This window comes from Anopheles coluzzii, chromosome 3 (assembly GCF_943734685.1).
Source record: "Anopheles coluzzii chromosome 3, AcolN3, whole genome shotgun sequence".
In the NCBI taxonomy this organism is placed as follows: Eukaryota; Metazoa; Arthropoda; class Insecta; order Diptera; family Culicidae; genus Anopheles; species Anopheles coluzzii.
Genome location: NC_064671.1, coordinates 9823521 through 9844411, shown reverse-complemented (window position 1 = coordinate 9844411; position 20891 = coordinate 9823521). Strand labels below are relative to the sequence as shown.

Genomic DNA, 20891 nt, shown 5'->3' with positions numbered 1-20891 from the left:
TCACCAGGGACGACGCTCCGGGTGGGATGAGCTCGAAAATCGATTTAGATTAAATCGATAGAAATTGATATATTAGCTAAATAAAGTTGTCCTCTGGCATGGTGGCGCCAGGCGAGCGTACGACGAGATGCTTCAGCATGGTGAGCGTGCACTTCACACGTAGTGCCGTTGTCCGCAAACCGCAACCGGAATATCAATGAGCTGCAGCTGTAGTGGGCATGTACATCTACCCAGGAACAGCCGGGGACGGGAATCTGCACTGCAGCATAATTTGTGTCCGGCGCTGGTAAGATGGATGATTCTTCAAACGCCAGCTTTTCAAAGACCAGCAAGACTAACGTTTTTTTGCGGGGATTGAGAAGACTTTCCAACAGCACGATGATCGATTCAGTGCCGAACTTTGTCATTATTACTATTATGTTGATTCCAATTTGGGACACAGCTTCTTGCAGCTCAACTCTGAAGAAGTCATAAAGTTGATACGAGTTGAGTTCGTTATGCACCGACCTGCCATTAGTGAAGCTCATCCATGCATGCATACCATCAACCATGGACGGTCATCTACTACCATCTTGCCCTTCACTGTAACGGGGGTCATCCTTTCGTTGCTGCAAAATCGAACGCCACCATCCACGAACATGACCTCATAAAAGCCGGGGTTTTGCTTCGGTCAGTTCTATCCGTCGTCATCGTCGTCTAAGGTCGGCTCCTAATGATGGCAAATAAATTTTGACATGCATAAAGCGCCCCATGCTGCTGATGCACTCGATCTGAGTTAGAGACAAACGGGACAGGAGAAAAAAAGGGACGACATTCATCCATCTTCCCCCTGACACGGAGCGAACGGCTGTGACAGAGGAAAGCAAACATCGTCCAACAATTATGGGGCCAAAGTTGTCACTGCCGAGGCGTATAGGATTGCACGGGAGAACAGTGTGGCCGGGTAAGATGCAAAAGAACGTGATCAAATGAAGTTGGCTCATTTATCTCCGCCGGGCCCCGGGACGAACTTTCTGCACTTTCTGTGTGGTGGAACCATTCTCCCTTAGTGCATACACCCACAAAGAACCGATGTTCGGGGATGTGTTTGGAGGTTTGTTTGCCTGCTAACGAGCTCTGGCAAATGGAAACAGCACGAGCATTGTGTGCCGGGTGTGCGTGCATGGATAGTATGCACCAGCAGCCCTGCACAACCTCTGGTAGCTCGAGAAGCTTTGATGATGTGGTTTTGGAGTCGTTTAGAGTCGAAGTCATAATAGGATTGAAGCTTTAAGGGCGTGTGCTTTTTTTTTGCTTGCTCCGCCTCTCGTTTGATTCCTGCCTGGTCCTTGCCTAGTCCCTTTTTCTTCCCACAGCCCCGTTTCGGGATGGACAATTAGGAGTTTGATAACATGCTTTGTTGTACGGTTACGATTCCGTGTCTTGATAGTTTTATGCTTTTACTCCGCTGCTCCGACCATCGTACCGTGTGAGCTTTCGGGCCAGCGGGAAAGTGCAGCGATGTAAGCAAACTAACGAGCTTGATGGGTTTTGTGCCGCACTCGAGGATGCAGTTGTGTTTGCTAATTGCCATGAGAAGTTTTGCTAATTGAATGAAATAATCAGCTAAAGCGACGATTCAAAGGCAAGTGCTCTGGGGGGAAAAGTTGTTGTATCTTTTTATGTGACAAATATTTGCATTAGAAGTTAGACCTGATGAGCTGAGCTGGATTAGCTGCAACTGTAATTAGTGTGAAAGTTTCTTTTAAATTGATTTTAATGACTCAATTCTTATCAGATATGAATTTAACAAATGTAAGTAATGTTAAACTTGATTTAATTCAAATTGTCATTTGCGATATTAGTTTCCACAAATTTCGTAAGAATTACCTCAAACAGACTGGGAGGATTCACGGCTGCGTCTTACTTCACCAATATCATTTATTAATAAAAGAGATTTAATTAACATTGAACAAACCACACGAAAAGCATCATCGTTAACACAATTTTCACCCAAAACTACCATGACTGACAACGTGCTGTGCTTTATAATTCATTTACTAGCTTTAAGATAAGCCTTTCGCATCCTTCTTCAGCTTTACTTTACCTCCACAAAACATACACAACAACATTGACATAAACATCTTTGCACTGCTCAAAATGGACTACCGGCCTCCCCCGGCTCAATTAGCCATTCCGTGTATCGTGATAATGTCCCCGAGACATAGAACAGTGGTGGGATGTGTTGGCGCAACCGAAATCCCCGGGACAACCATTATACACCATTGTCTTTTCCGTGTCCCAAACCATCCCGTGCGAATACCATAATCCTATCACTTACAGCTGAGCACATTTTAATCCACGGCTGAGAAGCGCATTCCCCATACTCACATTCACACAACGAGACCCACCCAACAAGCTCCCAAAGAACCATTGGAACAGGACACAGGAACGCCGGGAACACGAAAGACACCGTACGAGGCCGGCGGTCGCGCAAGCTTTAATCGCCAACAATCTTTTAATCTGCTTCGATGGTGCGCTACTTCCCGGGCGCTTCTCCCGGCTGCTCATTGTCACTAATGTTCTAATCCCGCATTGTTTTAAATTAATAATCTCATTTCATATTCCCGTTATGATTTCATTAACTGGCATCCTTTATCCCGCCTTTGCCGGCGTTGTGTAAGATTGCTTGTGTACGTTCCTTGGCAGTTAGTAATCTGCTCGCCGAGAAGTTACCAACAACGGCTATAATAACCGTGCCCAACAGTTCGAGAGGTCCTCCTTGTTGGAGGTCCTCCCGAGTGAACATTATCAATATCATTAGCCAGGGACCGGGACGATACGGACACGGTACGTATACGTACTGCGGGGCCTTAAGGTGCTGGCGTGGCTACTGCAGAGAGAGAGCCCACACCAAACGACCCACCGACTGCCGCAGTATGTTCACCGGTGGTGGAGTGCGAGAAGAGCCTAACGAAGTCATTAGCATAAAACCGTAATGTGTCCCAATTAATCATAATGTGAAAAGTCTGCTTGTCGGTGAATAAATTAGACTCCTCCTTCCGGTGGCGCTGTTGGCCGGCGGAACCCGGCGAAGACTCTCGCACACTGTGGCCTTGGTAGGCCACACGCAAATACGCCAAAGCGTGAAATGTTTAATTCATGCCCGAAAGTCCAAAGAAAGCGCGTGCTGGTCTCGCGGGACCAGCTGGCGTGTTGGCCGTAGCAGTGTTTTGGGCAGTCAGTAAGCAGCCGAACCGCTGGCGAACGCAGGGCTAAGCAAAACAAAAGGATTCGCAAACATTGTGGAGAGCGATTTTTTGTGCCTTGTGGACTCTTTGCTTTTTGGCACGACGTGTAAATATAATTGCGCTTATTTGTGCGCTTATGTCAACATATTTGGGGGGGAAAATTAGCCATTATTAATAGGATTTTGGATTTCGCAACACGAACGCTGGGCGGGTTTGTAAACAGTCGATGATAATTATCTGAAATGGTTAGATTACACGAGCTTAATGTTTATTGACTAAACCACGTTTACTGCTGAATTGACTAACAGAAGTGTAAATGGATTATGTGATTACCGTTTTGCTCAGTCACACATGCTTTTTTGTGGAAAACTTGCATGTTCCCCATTTGTTGAGTTAAACGCCTAAAGCTATGCAATACGCAAGACATAATCACCTTTTTTCGATTTATTCATTGAATTGCTTAACTATTCTGCTACCGCTTTCAAACAATGCTTTTGTTATGCTTTGTTTTAAAGTGATGCATTCTACCTGTCACAAACATTTGCTAACTTGAGTTTAGCTTCTTTTTTCTTCTTCTCAAAACACTTGTGAGCCACTTTATACCTAACACGATAATACGCATCCACTTTCCGCGAATCGCTCTCCATGCCGCTGAGAAGGTGGAAGAAGAAGAGGTAGCTGGAGGGGAAAAAAACTTTTGCTTTCTCCCGATAACAAAACAACGCACTCACCCAAACCCGATACGCTTTTTAGTCCCCATCAAAATGACAGCCAACGGAATTGAGCACCGAGAGACACACACACACACACGTGTGACATTTTCCGAACAATTTTCCTGCTCCACTCCGCTCCCCGCACGGAACCACTTACTCCGTTTGCGCTACTGTTGTTGCCTTGCCGAGTTGCCAGCCAGCTAGCGGTTTCACCACGGTTGAGTATCCGAGCTGATTGACGACGTACATTATTCCAATTGTCACACTTAATCCGACCGGTTGGAAATCGATGGAAGGAAGCAGAACCTTCCCGGCGCGTTCGTATCGGTACCGTGTCCCATCGCGCGACGGGGTGAAGCGAAAGATGGCGAAACCCGTTGAGCATAAACTCCCGAGCACAAACGGAATGCGAAAGTGCGGATTTAGTGTGTTACCGTGTGAGTGAGTGTGTCAGCTACGATGGTAAGCTTTTCCTGCGCGAATGTACCGTGTCGTTGCAATGGGAGGACATTTTCGCTGTTTTCCTTCCGCTGGTGGCAAGCCAAAGCCCGCCGCATGGTCGGTGTACACGCTCTGGTTGCTCCCTCGCTCCCGTCAACATTTATACGCCACCGAGGACAAATGTGTTTTTGTGTACGATACGCTGCACGGGGTAGACGGTGTGTTGTCAAGCGACTGCGAAAGTCGGGAATTAAATGGAGGCGAAAAGTCTCTCGACTTTGCACTTTTCCTACCGTTCCGCGTGCGCTCGGCCCGGGAGCGAGATAACGATGACACTTTGGGAAAGTAGCATTTGCACCGCCGCTGCTGGAAGCGAATTGGTTCGCCGAATGGTGGTGTGCATGAATGGATTCGTATATCACTTTCTTCATGCGCAATGTATGTGTGTGCATGTGTTTTGTGTGGCAAAATGTGGCCGGCGGGCTGAAAACGGTGCCGTGTTGCCCACAAGTGAGTGCAAATATGTGCTGTGTGAAATGTTGTCTGGCGTAGCGGTACGTACAGTTAAGGTATCACTGTCTTCGGTCTGAGTGTGGTTAGTCTCTTTGCAAAACTATTCAAAAAGTTTTCAAGAGCGCAAATTGTGCTCAATCGCAACAATTGCGCTATTAACGTTGCTATTAACGAAAAATACCTCTGCTAGAGTGAGGGTATTCAAACCATTGTATAGAAACAAATACCACTTTTGCCATTTTTAGCGCCTAAAGCTATGCAATAACGTGTTCTTTTAAGGCTTAGTAGACCAGATCCAATACCTTAATAGCTACCTGAATCAAAACCACATACTTTTCTCTTTAAACATATTCGTTTACTGTTCTAATCATCATAAGATTTTTTGCAATACTTCTCTCAACAACGTTGACGCTCCTTCAGCAACTATCGCTCTGTAGCAACCGCTCAGGAACATGACGCACGCTTAGGCACATTGTTAGTGTTAGTCACCCTCCACAAAACGTATGCAAATCCACCACTAAAGCTGCCATAAGATTCGTTCCACAAACTCAGGCGCAGGATTATTCAAATGTCTCACACCACGCCTTGTTGTTCTTCATCTCAGCCAGTGGAAAGACAGAAGCAGCGGCGTCTCAAGCAGTCAAAAACTTCACTCCCAATCTCACGCCACCGCGGGGTTGAGTGCGACATATGAACGTCAGCTTCCCAGCTCTCAGACAATTAGATATGACACTGTTTACATTCTCAAGCACTATTTATTCCCGTAATTGAGTGCAAACAGATCGACGATAAGACACCGTGCCGGGGCATTCTTCGCAGTCGTTGGGGTGGTGAAACGACGAAATCTTTGGACAGATTTCATGCGTTTTTGACTGTACGCGTACGTGTCATTCCTTTTGCCGGGCTGGGTATTATTTCACCGGTTGAGAGTTTGCGTTTTCACAAGACAGAAGACAGAGTGCAAAACAATTCAAGACGAACTTGTCTCCTCGCAGGTGAAGGTGTCTTGAGCGTAATTCCTTACTTAACAGCAATAATTCCCTATTCGCCCCACCGGATGCTTTCTGTGATTATCATCCACCACCGCCATCACCACCGGCAGGAGCGAAAAGTTTTCCAATTCAATTTCGGGGTTTTTGAATTTGCTGCTACATTCCAACCGTCAGAGGAGTGTGGGCACAGTGTACAATCCTGTCAACCGCGTGACACAGTACGCAGTGCGAGCAACGCAGTGCTCTTTTGCCCACCGCAAAGGTTCGCTGCTGCGTCCCGAAAAATTGCCCCCACCGGAAAAGGGAAATTAATTAGAAATAATTTATGGCCATATTTGTGTGTGCTAGGGGCGGCCCCTTCCACCGGCGAACAGGCTGCCCCCTCTTTTACACTGTCGTATCTAGTCCTGCAGGAGCTCTGGACACACAACAACAACGCCACTCCAGGATGGATAGGACGCGTCGTGTGCGGGGAGAAATATAAAATTTTACGACTATTCACGTCATGCATCATGAACACAATAAATCCTGGCCAGTGTATTTGCTTAATTAAACTTGAGCACTTACTAATTCCGTCGCATTTTCCATCGAACCAGCGTTACCAGGGGTTGGGTACGACACCGCACAAGTCATCGGAGGGCGATGATGACGCACACAGCGAACGCCCACCACCGAACGAAGGGAAAGCAAAAGTTTGAAGCTGAAAACTCATCCACCGATAGCTCCAACTTCCACTAACTGGGTGGAAAATTCAACGTTTCAAGACTCAAGCGCTTTCCTGGGATTACTGCACGTCAAATGTGACGTTTTGCGTTTTGCGGCACTGGGGCTCGGTACGGTTTGGAAACAATCTCGCACCACTCCCCGAACACGGTGCGGGTCAGAATTTAAAAATTCATTATCTTGGATGACGGACTTTTCCTGCAAATCATCATCATCGTCCGGCCAGCACCAGTTCGTGTACTTGTTTACGAAACATTAAGCAACTGGGTCGGTGGTGGTCGGTCCTTTTAGCACATTTGATTGGCTAGCTCAGTCCAGCCCAGTGGGTTTGTTTCTTCTTAATGTTTATACAGGTTTATCATTAGGAACGTTTTGAGTAGGAAAGTTTCCGCAGACCGTTCCCGGACGAAAAACCCTTTCATCAAAATCTAATCCAAGCGCTATAAAAAGAGAAAAGGTACCTTTATCATGCCTAGAATGATTTACTTTTGAAATGCTTTTGTAAGGATTTAACAAGTTTAAAACGTACCTTAAGAAAGACGTTTTGTATAAATATGGCATACTTTTAGGAGTTTGAACTGAAATTATGTTAAAGCGCCTAAGTTAATGCAAAAATACGTTATAAACAGCTCATACGGCTCTTTCTACAACACACTCCCCTGAGTTATTCCGCCCAAGCTCAAAACTACGCTCTATTGCTATCCCTTTTCCAGTTGTACAAACTCAACTCTGATCCTAACAAAATACTCAACCATCAACTCGAAACTACGGTTGCATCCTTTTTCAATTTCCCAGCCCGTGCGAGGTACGGTTTTACCTTGCTCATCTCATCAAGGACGCACCCGAAAGCAGTGAATACCTTTTCTTTATCCTTCCATGCGCTTCCCTTTTGGTTCAGCATCCCCGGAAGAGTATCCCCGACTTACTGGAACGTGCCGCAAGTAGCGACCTACCCGGCACGGCCAAATGATAAACTTTCAAGACAAAAATCCTTCAAAGTTTTCAAGATCTATGGAAGATTTTTCCGATTCAAGAATATAAATACAAAATGCTTCAAAACTATGCTCGAATCTTAAGGGCGGGGCGGCATTCTTCATTAAATCAGCCTCGACTGTGGAAAGGTAAAGTTTTGCGACTTAAGGTGCCCCCCCCCCCTTCTGCAAGAATGCTCATCTCAGCTGCCGCTAACCCCTAACCGGACGAGTTTCATGCACGATTATCTTCTTTAGTGAAGTTGGTGAACAAATGGTTCAATTCTCCTTTTCATTTATTCATCGATTTGGATCATTAGCATTCTTTATTCCCCGCTCACCACAAACAAGTTCGGTGCTGAGTGTGTACGGAACCCAGCGTCACCGGAGGAATTGCTCCACGGTACGCAAAAAACTCATCAAAATTTCGACGATTATGCAAAATTCATGCGAATGATGCTGATGTTCCCATACGCCTTGGTTCAACGATCTGATTTCATCACATTTTTCAAGTCGACTCTCGACTCCCCCCACCAGTCGATTACTGCCACGAGACTTACCTAACCCAACCTTGCTCAAGATGAAGGTAGTTCGGTACTGTTTCACCAAACCGAAAGGCGCACCCATTGATTATTTTTAGGATTTTCCCAGAGCTTCCGACCATACCCACCCGTCAACAGTACAACGGATACGATGGCGCTCCCACATGCATGCAGCAGTAGGCAGATTCTTATCCTGTGTTTTTCTGAACGGGTGCCGAGAGAAGCACCCGAAAAACAGATGATTCAGCCTGCCGCAGCATGGGAAATAGCAGCCATCTAACAGATCTCGATTGTGCCTGGTTCCATTATCCTGTTACACACGCATCAGGGCACACGTGAGCCTTCCGATGGGCAGGGTGCGGACGCAGAGTCGCAAGAGACGTTCTGCGGCATTTAGGGATGCCGGTTCTCTTTTAGCTGGGGCGGTCCTTTTCAAACACTTCCCAGCAGCTCAGCCGAACCCCGCAAGAAGACATTCTCAACGGTAAGCTGAAAGGTATTTCTCGCTTCCTATTACTTACCCGAAGGCATCCCGTTGTCTGGTCGCATATATTTTATCGGGTGAATGTGTGCGTGTGTAGGAGAATTTATCTTACCCCAAAATCGATTCCAGCCCGCCGGTGCTTCCTTTTGCATATCTTTTCAATGCACCAACCATGCTTTTCCGCTTTTTTTAGGAAGCACACCCGTTTCACCCTGACCTATTGCATGGGAAGGCATGGGAATAAAATGGCTTTTCGGGCAAAAATAGAACGCGAGTGAGGCGTGCTCTACCTCCACTGAAGGCTGAGAGTAAATTCACCGTGAAATTTCGATCCCAGCCTTGCCCTCTCGCGCCAGAGTGCATACGTTACGCGAGCGGTGTGTGTTCCGGGGTGCTGTTTCCGCGGTTTGCTAGCATCCAGTAAGAAGGATTGTAAATTTACCTATTCACTTCTCGTTTCCGCTCTTTATTCAACCTGGCAAGCATAGTCAATAAGCCCTGCTGTCTAGCCTGTATTGCATACATTTAGGCGTCTATGGGATCCTGGTCACGGCATCGAAAACACAGCACACAGCAGGTAAATCCGATTGTTTACACATCTTTAGGCAGCGACAAGCGCTGGGTGGGACGAAATGTTCACACTAGCCACACAACAACGTGTGCCGATCGTGTGCTTCCCGTCACCGGTAGAGTCTTTACTGCCACGCCTCCCTCCGGTCCGGTGCAAAATGAGCAGCAAAAGGGAAGATGCTCGCCCTGCAAGACCTGCAGCGTTTGACATCGTTTAGATAAGCTGAAAATTTATATTTAAATTTCAAATTAAAGGATCCAAGCCCTCGGGCGGCTCCGAGGCCGAAAAAGTGACTCCATCTCACTCTCTCCCTCTGTCTCTCTCTCTATGTTGTTGGTACAACGAAACCACGAATGGTATGCCGAGCCTACGCTGCTTTTGAATTTGCAGCGTACGAAATACTCTTGATAAGATCGCTACGGGCTAATTTATACAAAAGCTACCTCGTCTCACTTACCTGGCAAACCGTCACCGTCTAGGAGGTTTCCTGTCACTGTTCGGTCGGCCGGGGATCTCTGTTTGGTTGGGCTTTCTTCTCTTTTCCAAAGTTGACAATTTTGGAGCCCCCGTTTCTTTGCTTTCCCCACCGTACAAATAAACTCCACGCGCACAACTTTTTGCTCTCCATCAACTTGTGTGTGTGTGGGGAGCCCAACCCAGTGTGGCGTATCGCTGCGAACGAATCGATAGAGGGAGGTTGCCCAAGGCAAACATTTTGCGGTGGCGGCTCGTCTACCGGCAAGCGTGAGCGTTTTATGGCGGCACGAAATTTGATTACAGCTAGCTTCAAGAGAAATGGAAAATTTTACTTTAAAAACAACATGTTTTGGTTGTATTTTCTGCAACAAATATCGCACGATTTGAAATAAGTTTTCTTTGAATGTTTTTGGTTCTAATGGCTCTAATACAAACCGGATGATTGTTTCCAATTAGAAAACAAATATTTGTTCACTTTTTCTTTCTTTTGCCAGCAATTATTCACATATTTTCCTAATACTGTTTGCCACTAAACGAATGTTGTTAACCTTCTAACAGGACTACACTCAAGCAGTGTCCGAGCGGTAGAGCTCGTTTTCACCCTCACCGTCCGAAAACATGCCATAAATTATGAAACTACAGTGCATAAAGTGAAAAACCAATGTGTTAAACAACTTTATCATGCCTAAACTCGAGCGGCAAACGTCCATAAGAACCACACAACATACATCATCATCCCGTCCGATCCCGTGTCGAAACTCTCTCTCTCTCTCTCTAGGGGAGCGGGTTGAAGAACTGAACTAAACAGCACGAGCTTTCAGCACGTGAACTTTGGCCATGTGTTTTAATTATTATTTATGATTTCACTTTAGCAATAATAGACGAAACTTACTCATTCACCAGGCAAGCAAGTGAGCGTGCACGCAGGATGCCGTCGATTCGTGCACCCGATGCACCCAACTCGATCTGCTCCTTTGGGATGCTGAGCCCTTTTGTTCCATTTGAGTGTGTATTTCAAAGACAAAGTTATCCTTTCTAAAAAAAAAGGGGAAGACTATATCTCCTTGATGCGGTGCACCGTTCGCTTCATAAAGATCGGAAAATATTGCATCATTCGTTCGTTTCGTATCTGCTGCTGCTGCTGCGGCAAAGCTAAGCAAAGTAACTCGCCGCCAAACTTTTACAACATCTGGCTGCTTTTCCGACCAAGGCGATGGTGCAGCACGCCTAGCAGCATGCTCTAAGAAAGCGAATCGTGTCGCTTTTGTCGGAGGTTTTTACATTATGTTTAAATATTCAAAAGCGGGGTTTTTCTACGCTCGGTCGTAGCAGTGTTCCGTTTTCAAATTATGTTCGTTGTTTATTCAAAGTAAAATGAGACCTTCCTTTTTTTTTTTTGCTTGAGTTACTTCACAACCACAGGCATAACTTTTGTGAGCTTAAAAAGCTCACTTTCCGCTCTGAACAAGGTCGCTTAGTATCTGCAAGAAGGGAATATTATGAATGGTAAAGTTTTTCGTGAACGTTTTCTGGTCCTAAATGCATCGAACATTATTAAATGAAGAAAAAAAGCGATATGAAATAGATATTCAAGAGAGATCCATCTCTCTGTGCCACGTCAGTCAGTTAAAATAGCTTATACAACTCATACAAGATATGTCGTTCTTTCCTCAATCACTGCTACATACACACACCTGAAGCCAACGCACACAGTAGCACAATGTTCCAATCACTCTCTCCCGAACCATGTATCGAAACTGCCAAACGGGCAACATTCCCCCGTGGCGATACGCGGGATACCGTCACACCAAGCAGCAAAAGGTGTGACGGTAAAGTTAGAGCCACTCATTTCAAATTAAATAAACATCAAATTAAATCTGCAACCGTGGAACGTTTTCGGGGTTGCGAAGCAGTCCTTCTTCCTTTGGCCCGGAGGACTCGTCGAGATTGTGGCAGTTTCGATTTTCTGCAAATCATGTTTCCGTTCTTCTTCGGAGAGGGGGGAACAACCACGGCACGCAACTGCCACGGTGACGCTAACGGAAAGAATCCATTACTTTAAATTTCTTTTGCTCCCATCAAAAGGTGTTCAGAACGTGGCACGGTGGCACGTGCAGAGACGTTCACACACACACACACACACACACACATGTCCTGGCAAAGCGAAAGGACACCTTGTCTGCTGCCTGCTCCGCCCAAAATCCGCCATTACCTCCCATTTTCCTATTCCGTTTTGTAGTACACAGCCGGCCATTTCCTTTCCGAAGCTGTCAAAGTGTTTCTCTTCTCTTTTTCCCGTCCCGATCGTTGTTGTTAAGGCTTGCCCAAATGTCACTGCACTTCCAATTTGTGGTGGCTGGTTGGCCTTTTCCGGTGATAACTTTGCTTTCCACTACTGCTGCGCACCCTGCCTGCTGCTGCTCACATTTGAGTGTTCCTATTCAACGACTCACGCGACAGCGCTCGAAACCACGTGTTGGAAGACAAAGTCCAGCCAGCAGCGAAACAGGCCGTCTGTGGCTGGGAAGAAATCAAATAAAGACACAGTTAAACTTTTACCAACAACAACTGAGCAGTAAGTTTGCACCCGGAGTAGGAAAGCGAAACAATGTGAGGAAGTTTTGTTTTTTTTTTTGCTTTATCTTTACTTCCGCGCTCTAACACTTTTCCCCCTTTACAGTGAAGAAGGACATTCCATGGTGTGTTGGGAAACTTTTGTTAAAGAAAATAGAGAGGAAAGGACAAGGAAAAAGGTGTAAACGGGAATGTCTGTACCACAAACACAATCTGGACGCAAACAGACCAACAAAAAAAGAAGAAATCTTTGAACTTTCACCAAACGTATTGTTGAACTTTAAAAACACTTCCTTTCCTTGGCGCAAGCCGTTGTGCTGGAAAGTGCTTCAATTTGGTTAACTGGAAACTTTCTAAACGAATCAGAAAAGTAATACTTAAGAGAAACCCCCGCAAACAGGAGTTTCACTAGAGTTAGTATGAACTGGTAAGGGTGGAAATGAACATAAAAAATCTCAGACACTCACTGAATTTACTGACGGCTCAAAGGCGCATTCCAGCGAAGCCGAACCACCCCCGGGAGCTGACTCAATTTGACGCATTAAATTTCATTACATGAAACCGAATTCCTTCCATCCTTCCCATCGGTTAAGGCTCCCTAGCACTGTACTGGGGTCAAATCTCGATTAATTAATCGATCACCAACCACGTCCAGTATTGATTTTCACCCAACGGCATCTCGGCAGGCAGCGAGCAGAAAGAGAAGAGGAAAAAACACCCCACACATTGATGACCTCATTGAAAAATGCATTCCAGCAATTCCGACGGAATGGGGCAAAACACGAAGGGCGATGTGTTTGCTTCGTTCTATCCCAGCTCCAGGAATCATCCATGAACTCAAACGCTTCCAAGAGCAACAAGGCAGCAGCATAGTCTTAATAGTCGTGGGGGGAAATAATACTTACGGCGCTGTTCGCGTGCCTCGACGCGAGGGGTTCGGAACATTAGGCTTTTAGGGGCCTCTTCGAGGCATGAATGAAGGGTCGGTTTGGGTGGAATTTCCTTTCGAGAGTGCATTTATTAGACGAATAACTATCCCTTTTCGAACGGAGGGTGTCTTTGAACGTTCGGCAAGATTGATCGGAATTAGGGCTTTAGGGAAGTTCCGTATCCTTCGCCCCGGCTGTAGTAAAGGGAAACCCACAAAGTTAATTGAATTTAGTTAATTATGTGTGGACAAATCAATCTATTTCGGGAGCCAGGATCGCCGCGGTGGCTGCGTGTCCTTTCCCCTGTAATGGAATGTGTGCCTGTGTCTGTTGGGAAATATGTCTAGTGTTGTTCATTTAACAGATAGTATGTGCAGCCACTTGCTTCGAACGTGTTCGATGTGAGCAATATTTTCCATCGGGGCTGTTTCAACTCGACCTGGAAGTTATCTTTCCAGCTTGTTACACCTAACGCAAGACGGGCTTCGGTTTAGTCTTGCCTTTTTTCTCTCTCTTGTCTGCAAAACAAATGACATGAAAAATATCACCCGATCATGCAATGGCAACGGTAGCACAGCCTTTTTGCTAAACGCTTGGTGGTGCTAGATTTTTACGGTTCGGTAAATCAATTGCCAGTTACATCCCCTTGAATCCGACGACAATGCCAACGGCAGTGGAAAACAGGAACAAAGGGCTCGTTTTATCTTATTAAGACACGACTCATTTTTTTCTAGTGAGCTTCCACGGAGCCGATTCTTTGTGGGGCCGTTCTAGTACGATCGATTGAGACGTGTTGCTTCCAATGGGTATTTGAGTTAAAACAATTCCACCAGAAGTTTGGACAGTCGCCAAACCACCGCTGCCACATTGGAAAACACAAAAGCACAGTGAAAATATCGATCCAGACTGGCTGGGGCTGTTTTTAATACGGGTCAGGATTCGCTCCCGTCTCGCCGCAAATCACCTGTATCACACGCAAACACTCAGCCCGCCCCACAATCACGAGCGAGAGAGAGAGTGACATTAAATTATAGCCATTCATATGTAAACACTCTCTCGTAAACGTAACGACCATAAACACGGCCGTAAACAAAGACCCATAAAATGGTTTGTGGAGCGATTTTTCTTTCACTAACATTAACGATGGCGCCAGTTGATCAGCGAAGTAGTGTTTTTTTTTATGTGTGTAATCCTACCATCGCAAGCACATTAAGTGAAATAAAATCCACCATTTCATGCTTCCAGCTTTCCAGCTAATAAACGGGACCAAAGGTTGGGAAGATTTAATAGGACTTTCGCGCGCATATTAAACACCTTGCACCGTGGAGAGAAGAAATGAACGAAACCAAAAAAAAAGGAACAATCTTACACATCCTTTTGTTGGTGCGGGTAATGACAACGGCACTTGCTGGCTGGCTGACTGGCAGGCACAATCAGTAAGGTGGTATTTATAAAATCATAATCATAAAGCATATGCATAATTACACCCAACACGCCATGTTGCGGCTGTCGGGGTTCTGTGGGGGTTCCGAACTCTGGTGGCACATTTTATTGCAACTACACAGACAGCTGATTTGCTTTGCGATAATGAAAGTTGAGGAGATTTTGAATCAACAGTGATGGAAGCGTATTTGGCGTGATTCGTGCTGTTGTGTAATTGTTGTGTGGTTAGGTTACATCAGCTGGTAGCAATCTGTAGCACAAATGTACACATAATCTTGTAGGATTTAATCTAAATTGGAATATAGTTGTTGATCGCCTAAGTGTATGCAATATTTAAAAAAAAATCTTTTTCTTCATTTTTTTTTATTTTACTTTATTTTTACTTTGTAAACTTTAAGTAAAAATAGGTCAAAGAATTCACGAAATCGAAATTAAAAACTAACGATAGTTATAATACCTATTTACGCAGTTTGTTAAATAAAAACAACTCCCTGTGCAAGAATTATACGGTACATTGCATAGCTGCAGGCGCTTAATATTTATTATTTCTTTTTTCTCTAGTTCTGCCCAATAGTATTCTCATTCTCGACGAGACCCGAAAAACTGTCGCACCACTTACAACCACTCTAACACTTTTGCTGCGTCGACAAATACATTATCTCTTTAGCGGGTGTAAAACCGGTTACCCAGTCACGGCCATAAATATCGACTAAAGTGGTTATTTTTCATTACCAAACCACACTCACTTCGCACTCCCTGTGTGTATGTGTGTGATGGCCGTGTCCGTATAAACGCCCCCTTTTTAACGTTAGTCTCGCCTATCGCCCTTTGTCCCCTTTTGTGCCTTTTGTGTGCAAACCAAAAAAGGGAAAATATGGCAGTAAAATCATTTCCCAGAAAGCAATCGGGCAAGGCAATGCTCGCACTGAACTGACCAGTAGTCCCCAACCAGAGCAGGTCTCCTGCTGATGGTTCTAAATAAATAAACTGTCACCGATTGGACCCTTCCCTAGGGGTGGCGGTCGAACTTTCCTTGCCCACTTGCTCGTAGGTGACATTAATCGTATAACATTTTAATTCGTTAGCTCACATGCAGGGCTGGGAAGGGCTGGGCTAGGCGTCGCCAGCGCTGGTACGGTTTCCCAAGCTACTTGATACAGAAAGTAGCACACCCACTCCACTCCATCAACCCGACCCGATCCCTTTTGCCTTAAGCAACGTTTCACTCTCGACGGAGGATTTTCCTACTCATTGTCCCTCTTATTACGCGTCAGTGTAAGGGCTAATCCCGCTCCTCCGAAATCCAAAAGAACACGCACACCCTTCACATACACACACCCACACAGCATAAGTGCTTTTGCTCTTCCCTTGTGCAACATTCTCACTTCCATTTGTGTCTGTTTTTTCTGTGCCTTTGCCGTTCTCTCCCGCAGGTCAAAGTCATGCTCCGAGTGTCCGATGACCCACCGAGGCAGCCAGCCGGCGAACAACAGGACCAGTCGTCGGCGCCAGCCGCCACATCATCATCGAGCAACCCTCCGCCCACCTACCTGACCGTGGACAAGAAGAAGCGTCAGGTGACGCTGACGGAGACGCACAGCAGCGCAACGATGGCCCCGTCCGAGCGCGGCCCGATGGTGTCCGCACCGAAAATGTTTGCATTCGATGCATTATTTACGACCGAGGATTCGCAGGTATGTAGCATGGGTTGATTCAGAACAGTTGTCGTGTGCACCGGTGCAGTCTATCAGAACCCGGACAGAAGGAATCTAATCAACTAATCAAGCAGTGCTCGCTGGTTGTCGTGTACAAAGGAGTGGTACGGTTGATGTACACTCCTTTGCAAGATTGAAGCAACACAGGCGCAACAAAGCAGTGGGGCATTGAGCAATTGGAATGCTAAGATTGCATTGAACCACTGGGTGGATTATTATCTGTTTGAAATGTTTGGAATTCAATTTTAGTCTCTAACAATGCGCCTAAAGGTATGCCATCATGATTTCAAAATTACTTCGACACACTATTAAACTCCTTAAGTAATGCAAACTTCATTTCAATGTCGTTACAACAAAATAAGAAGTCCTTAAATTTGGAAATTGATGGCATCAACAAGCTGTAAGTTTTTTTTAATATCCAAACGCCTAAAAGCCCTCCTGCGCTTGCCAACTTTGTGCACACAACTGTGCCAATGTTTGCGCCGTAACAACCAAACACAGCTTGTTCTCTTCCAGCTCATTTGAGCTGCGCTACAAACCCACACGACCCATCGCTCTAATGTTCTTACCAATGCTTAACGATATTCAATCAAGTCAACCCTCGTCCTGAGGTCGGGCCACACCACTGGGTACCGAACGGTTGGATGTGCCAGGCGAATGTCCATGACCACATCACCGGTTTACTTATGGTGCATAATTGATGTGCCCACTGATCACACCTCGGCAAAGTTAATGGGCTGTAAACTGCACGGGCCCTGAAACGCTGGTTCAGTTTCACCCTCACTCAGGCTGGAAAGGCTGAGCGAAAGCACTCCCTCCCCCAGAATTTCTGGCAAAACCAAGGTAAACCTTTTTTCGGGAAAACTGCGAATCCCCTCTCTCGAGGACGCGTTTATCAAACACACACACACACACTGACGCAGCTAGTTGACCGACCAGATTGTTCCCAGTGAGGGTGATGGCGATGCGTACGATTTGAGATATTATTTAAAGCGTAATCGAGTGCGGGTCATAAAATATTGGCTCCATGTTTGAATTCGGCACACTTTGCCGCCGTTACCGTCCATTAACGCTGTCAAAACAGTTCAACTTGTGCATCGATTCGGTCTCGGGGCGAAAAATGGTTTCTGGGGTTCTTCCCGTGCCTGAGATTGGGATGATTCTGAGGGGCGAATGGCGTACGGTGATGTAATCGATAAGTCATGTTTTTCAAGCAGAAATTTTATGACCTTCTTGATGCAACCAGAAATGGCAAGGAGTTGTTTTTTAGGATTTCAATGTAGACTAAAAAAGGGCGTTGTACTATACTATCGGCAATGATCGGCGTGATTCTGCCATGTGTGTTGCATACATCTGGGCGTTGATATCAACGCATCGTAAAATTTACTTTAATCTGCAGAAAATTACCTAAAGTATCAGTCTTAAAGGAGAAAATTGCCACCATATGGTCTTTTCTTCAGCGTGTTCGTCACCCCGTAACAAGACTGGCAACGGAAAAATCCCTCCTACTGCAGAAGACGACCGGCCGAACTCCTCACAAGCTTTCACGCGCCATATCGCGCTTACAATCTGCTGCACATCGACGGAACGACCCAACCATCGTTTGCCCTTTATCATCGTCTTCCGCCCGCAGCCCGCAACCCGAAATATGATAATAACGAGCGAAGGTGACAAAAAGTTGGCTAATGAAAAACGTGATCTTAATACAAAATGCCATCGCCAGGCTTTAGCTGGTATATTCCGTCCGGCTGGAGTGAAACCGAACACCTTCGCACCATCGTAGCAAGGTGCTCGGGAGCTCGATCTAACGGTGTTAATTTAGGGGTTGAAGGAGGAAGCAGGTGTGTTGGTTGACAAACTTTCCAAAGGCGATTGCATCGACCGGAATGGTGTGAGAATATTGAACACGGCGGTTTCAGGCGACGGCCAGGAGCATTCGTAATATTTCAGGGATTAAACTGAAAGCCATAATCCGACCGATTTCTGATAGTGATGCACTAAACTAAAGCACACAAATCTATTTCATTGCTTTTAACAATCATTTTCATACTCTCTTACTCTCGCTCTCTCTCTCTGTTCGTCTACTTGCAGCAAGATATTTGCGGAACGGCCCTTTCCGAGGTGATACCAGCCGTGCTGGAAGGATCGGATGGATGTCTTCTGTCTCTCGGCTACCCAGGAGCAGGTGTGTTTGCCGGTGCATTTCAGTAGTGCTGCTGTTTATTTTCTGCACTTTTCTCTGGAAGATATAAAATTTTACCACTCAAAACAACACCTGACAGCGGACATAAGACTAGTAGCTGCACGATCAATCAAGACCCCATGCCCAACAGGACCGGGTGCAAACTTACGCCCCGATAATCCCGCTTACGACCGTTTACCTTCCAGCCAAAACTACTTACAACTTGTCTGTGAACTGTGGACGTGTAAACGGCTTAACAATTTCATAACAAAGTAATACAACATCTGCTGCACCAATCTGTACCGAGCGCACGACGGCACAGTGCTGCCTGTCTGTGGCAGCCGTTCTGCGTTCCAAGATCCGTCCGTGAATCGCCACAGGTGCATCTGTTTCCCAGTGCACCGCTCAAATCTTCACCACGCACAGACTGTTCCGTAGACTGTGGAGATTTGGGCAAGCAAAAAAATAAAGAAAGTGAACCAAACTTACCCTTTACAACTGGGGGAGGCTTCTGTGTCGTCTCCTGTTCACTGCGTCACTGTTGACACTTTGCGCAATGGTGTCTCCGTGTGCTGTTATGATTGTACCCTTGCCGTTTCCCGCCACCGTGCCAAACGAGATTGTTCCAAAGTGGACAAAGTTTAATCGCAAAGTTTCGTCAAACGTCCGCCCGCAACGCCCTGCACCGGCATGCGGGTCCCCTTTGGCTCACCGCGGCCTTTCGTTCGAACCGGACCACAAACGAGCCCTTTATTCGCCCTAAAGGCAAATGGGGGAAAAAATGGTACAGCTCGTGCGCGTATGCAACATGCAAAAACCTTCCGCACAAAGTTTCACTCGCGGGATGGTTTTATTTTTTATTTTTTTATTCGTGCTTCTTCTAGCATTCTTTTGTACAACATTTTTGCCCGTTCCTCCCTGTCCAGTCTTGGAGCTTGTTTCTCTTTTTAATTCGAAAGTTTTGTCACAGCTGCCGTTACACTTGTACTTGCTAGCGCGACAGCGCCCCAAAAATGCCTTTTTTCTTTCATGTTTTTTTTTTTGCTTGGTTCTGCTCCTGCGTCTCTACAGAAGAAAGCAACAAAGCGCAATGGTGTGCGAAACAAAATTTATTCCACTTTCACTGCACAAGATAAATCGCTTGCAGCATCTCACTTCAGCAAAAAGAAAAGCGACACAAACCCGAATGAAACAAAAACCCCCCGCATCATAACAGTGTAGCCTCGGCCTCACGCAGGAGTAGGCTAAATTTAAAAGGGATGTCAATATATCGCTTCCGGCAGGACCTGACTGGCAAAAAAGAGGAAACAAAAACACATGGCCCAATAGATCGAACGAACAGCCGTCTAACCCAGCGAACTGGATTGGGGAGGAATGGTTGTTTGTTCGCTTTTATTGCATTTGCAAGTTTTCGTTTTTGGGAATGCGAGTTTGAGGTGAAAGCGACATCCCTTCGCTGGCGGGCGTCCATTTTGTGCGTCGTGCTTGTTTTCGGTATGTTTTTTACTCTTTTTTTCGTTCTCACGTGTCCTTAGATGTCGCCTCTAAGCCTAAGGGCGGCTGATAACGTCAGCTGGACGAGAATTATGTGACCGACATGGTGTCACGTTGCTATGGATGTATCTTCCTTTCCGTATGGTTTTTGTTTGTATTTTGATTTGAATTGTAAATACCAAATGTTTCTCCTATACAGTTGCATATTGGTTCAGAATTCAGAATTTTTAGAGATATTTAACCTAAAACGACGATTTTAACCGACTACACACAATTACACTCCTAACTGACGCCTATTTGACATCAACAAAGCAGCGCCATCTGCGGGCAAATTCACTCCATTTCAACGCTCAATAAACACGTCCTAAACCAAATGAAACCTGCACAAAGTGCACATCGCTCGTACACGGTAATCACAATAATCCATTTTCCCCTGTCTGCTCCCCAGGTCAATCACGCACCATGTTCGGCACGGTGACGTCTCCCCCGGGAGATCTCGGCGCGATACCGTGCGCCATCTCGTGGCTGTACAAGGGCATTAATGAGAAACGTCAAAAATCGGGCGCCCGCTTTTCCGTGCGCGTCAGTGCACTCGGCGTGAACGCGACCAAGCCGGGCTCATCCTCGAGGGATCTGCTAGCCGGACATGCGACAGGTAATTAATCACTTATTCCCCCATCCAGCCACTTCCTGCTTCGTCACATCATCCATATGTTACTGGCGGGGGGGTTGATGGACCAACCGGCACAAAAACAAAGCAAATGGTTCGAAAGCTTGCAAGCCGGGCTTAATATGCCTTCACTCACGCCTACAGAAACGCATAGGCTTCGACATAGCTCGGGTATTGCATCCAGAAAGTCCTGCAGGCTCGTTTTTTCACACCATCCATTGGAGTAC

General features: G+C 46.0%; 1 protein-coding gene across 4 annotated transcripts in view; it reads left to right on the top strand.

The window, feature by feature from the left end:
• LOC120955273 (uncharacterized) overlaps nt 1-20891 on the top strand; it is a 216493-nt gene that overhangs the window by 178578 nt on the left and 17024 nt on the right. For all 4 annotated transcript variants that reach the window (XM_049608321.1, XM_049608322.1, XM_049608323.1 and 1 more), the window contains exons 12-14: nt 16037-16297; nt 18410-18503; nt 20443-20649. In XM_049608321.1, the coding sequence (XP_049464278.1) occupies nt 16037-16297; nt 18410-18503; nt 20443-20649 (562 nt within the window). The remainder of the gene's footprint in view (nt 1-16036; nt 16298-18409; nt 18504-20442; nt 20650-20891) is intronic.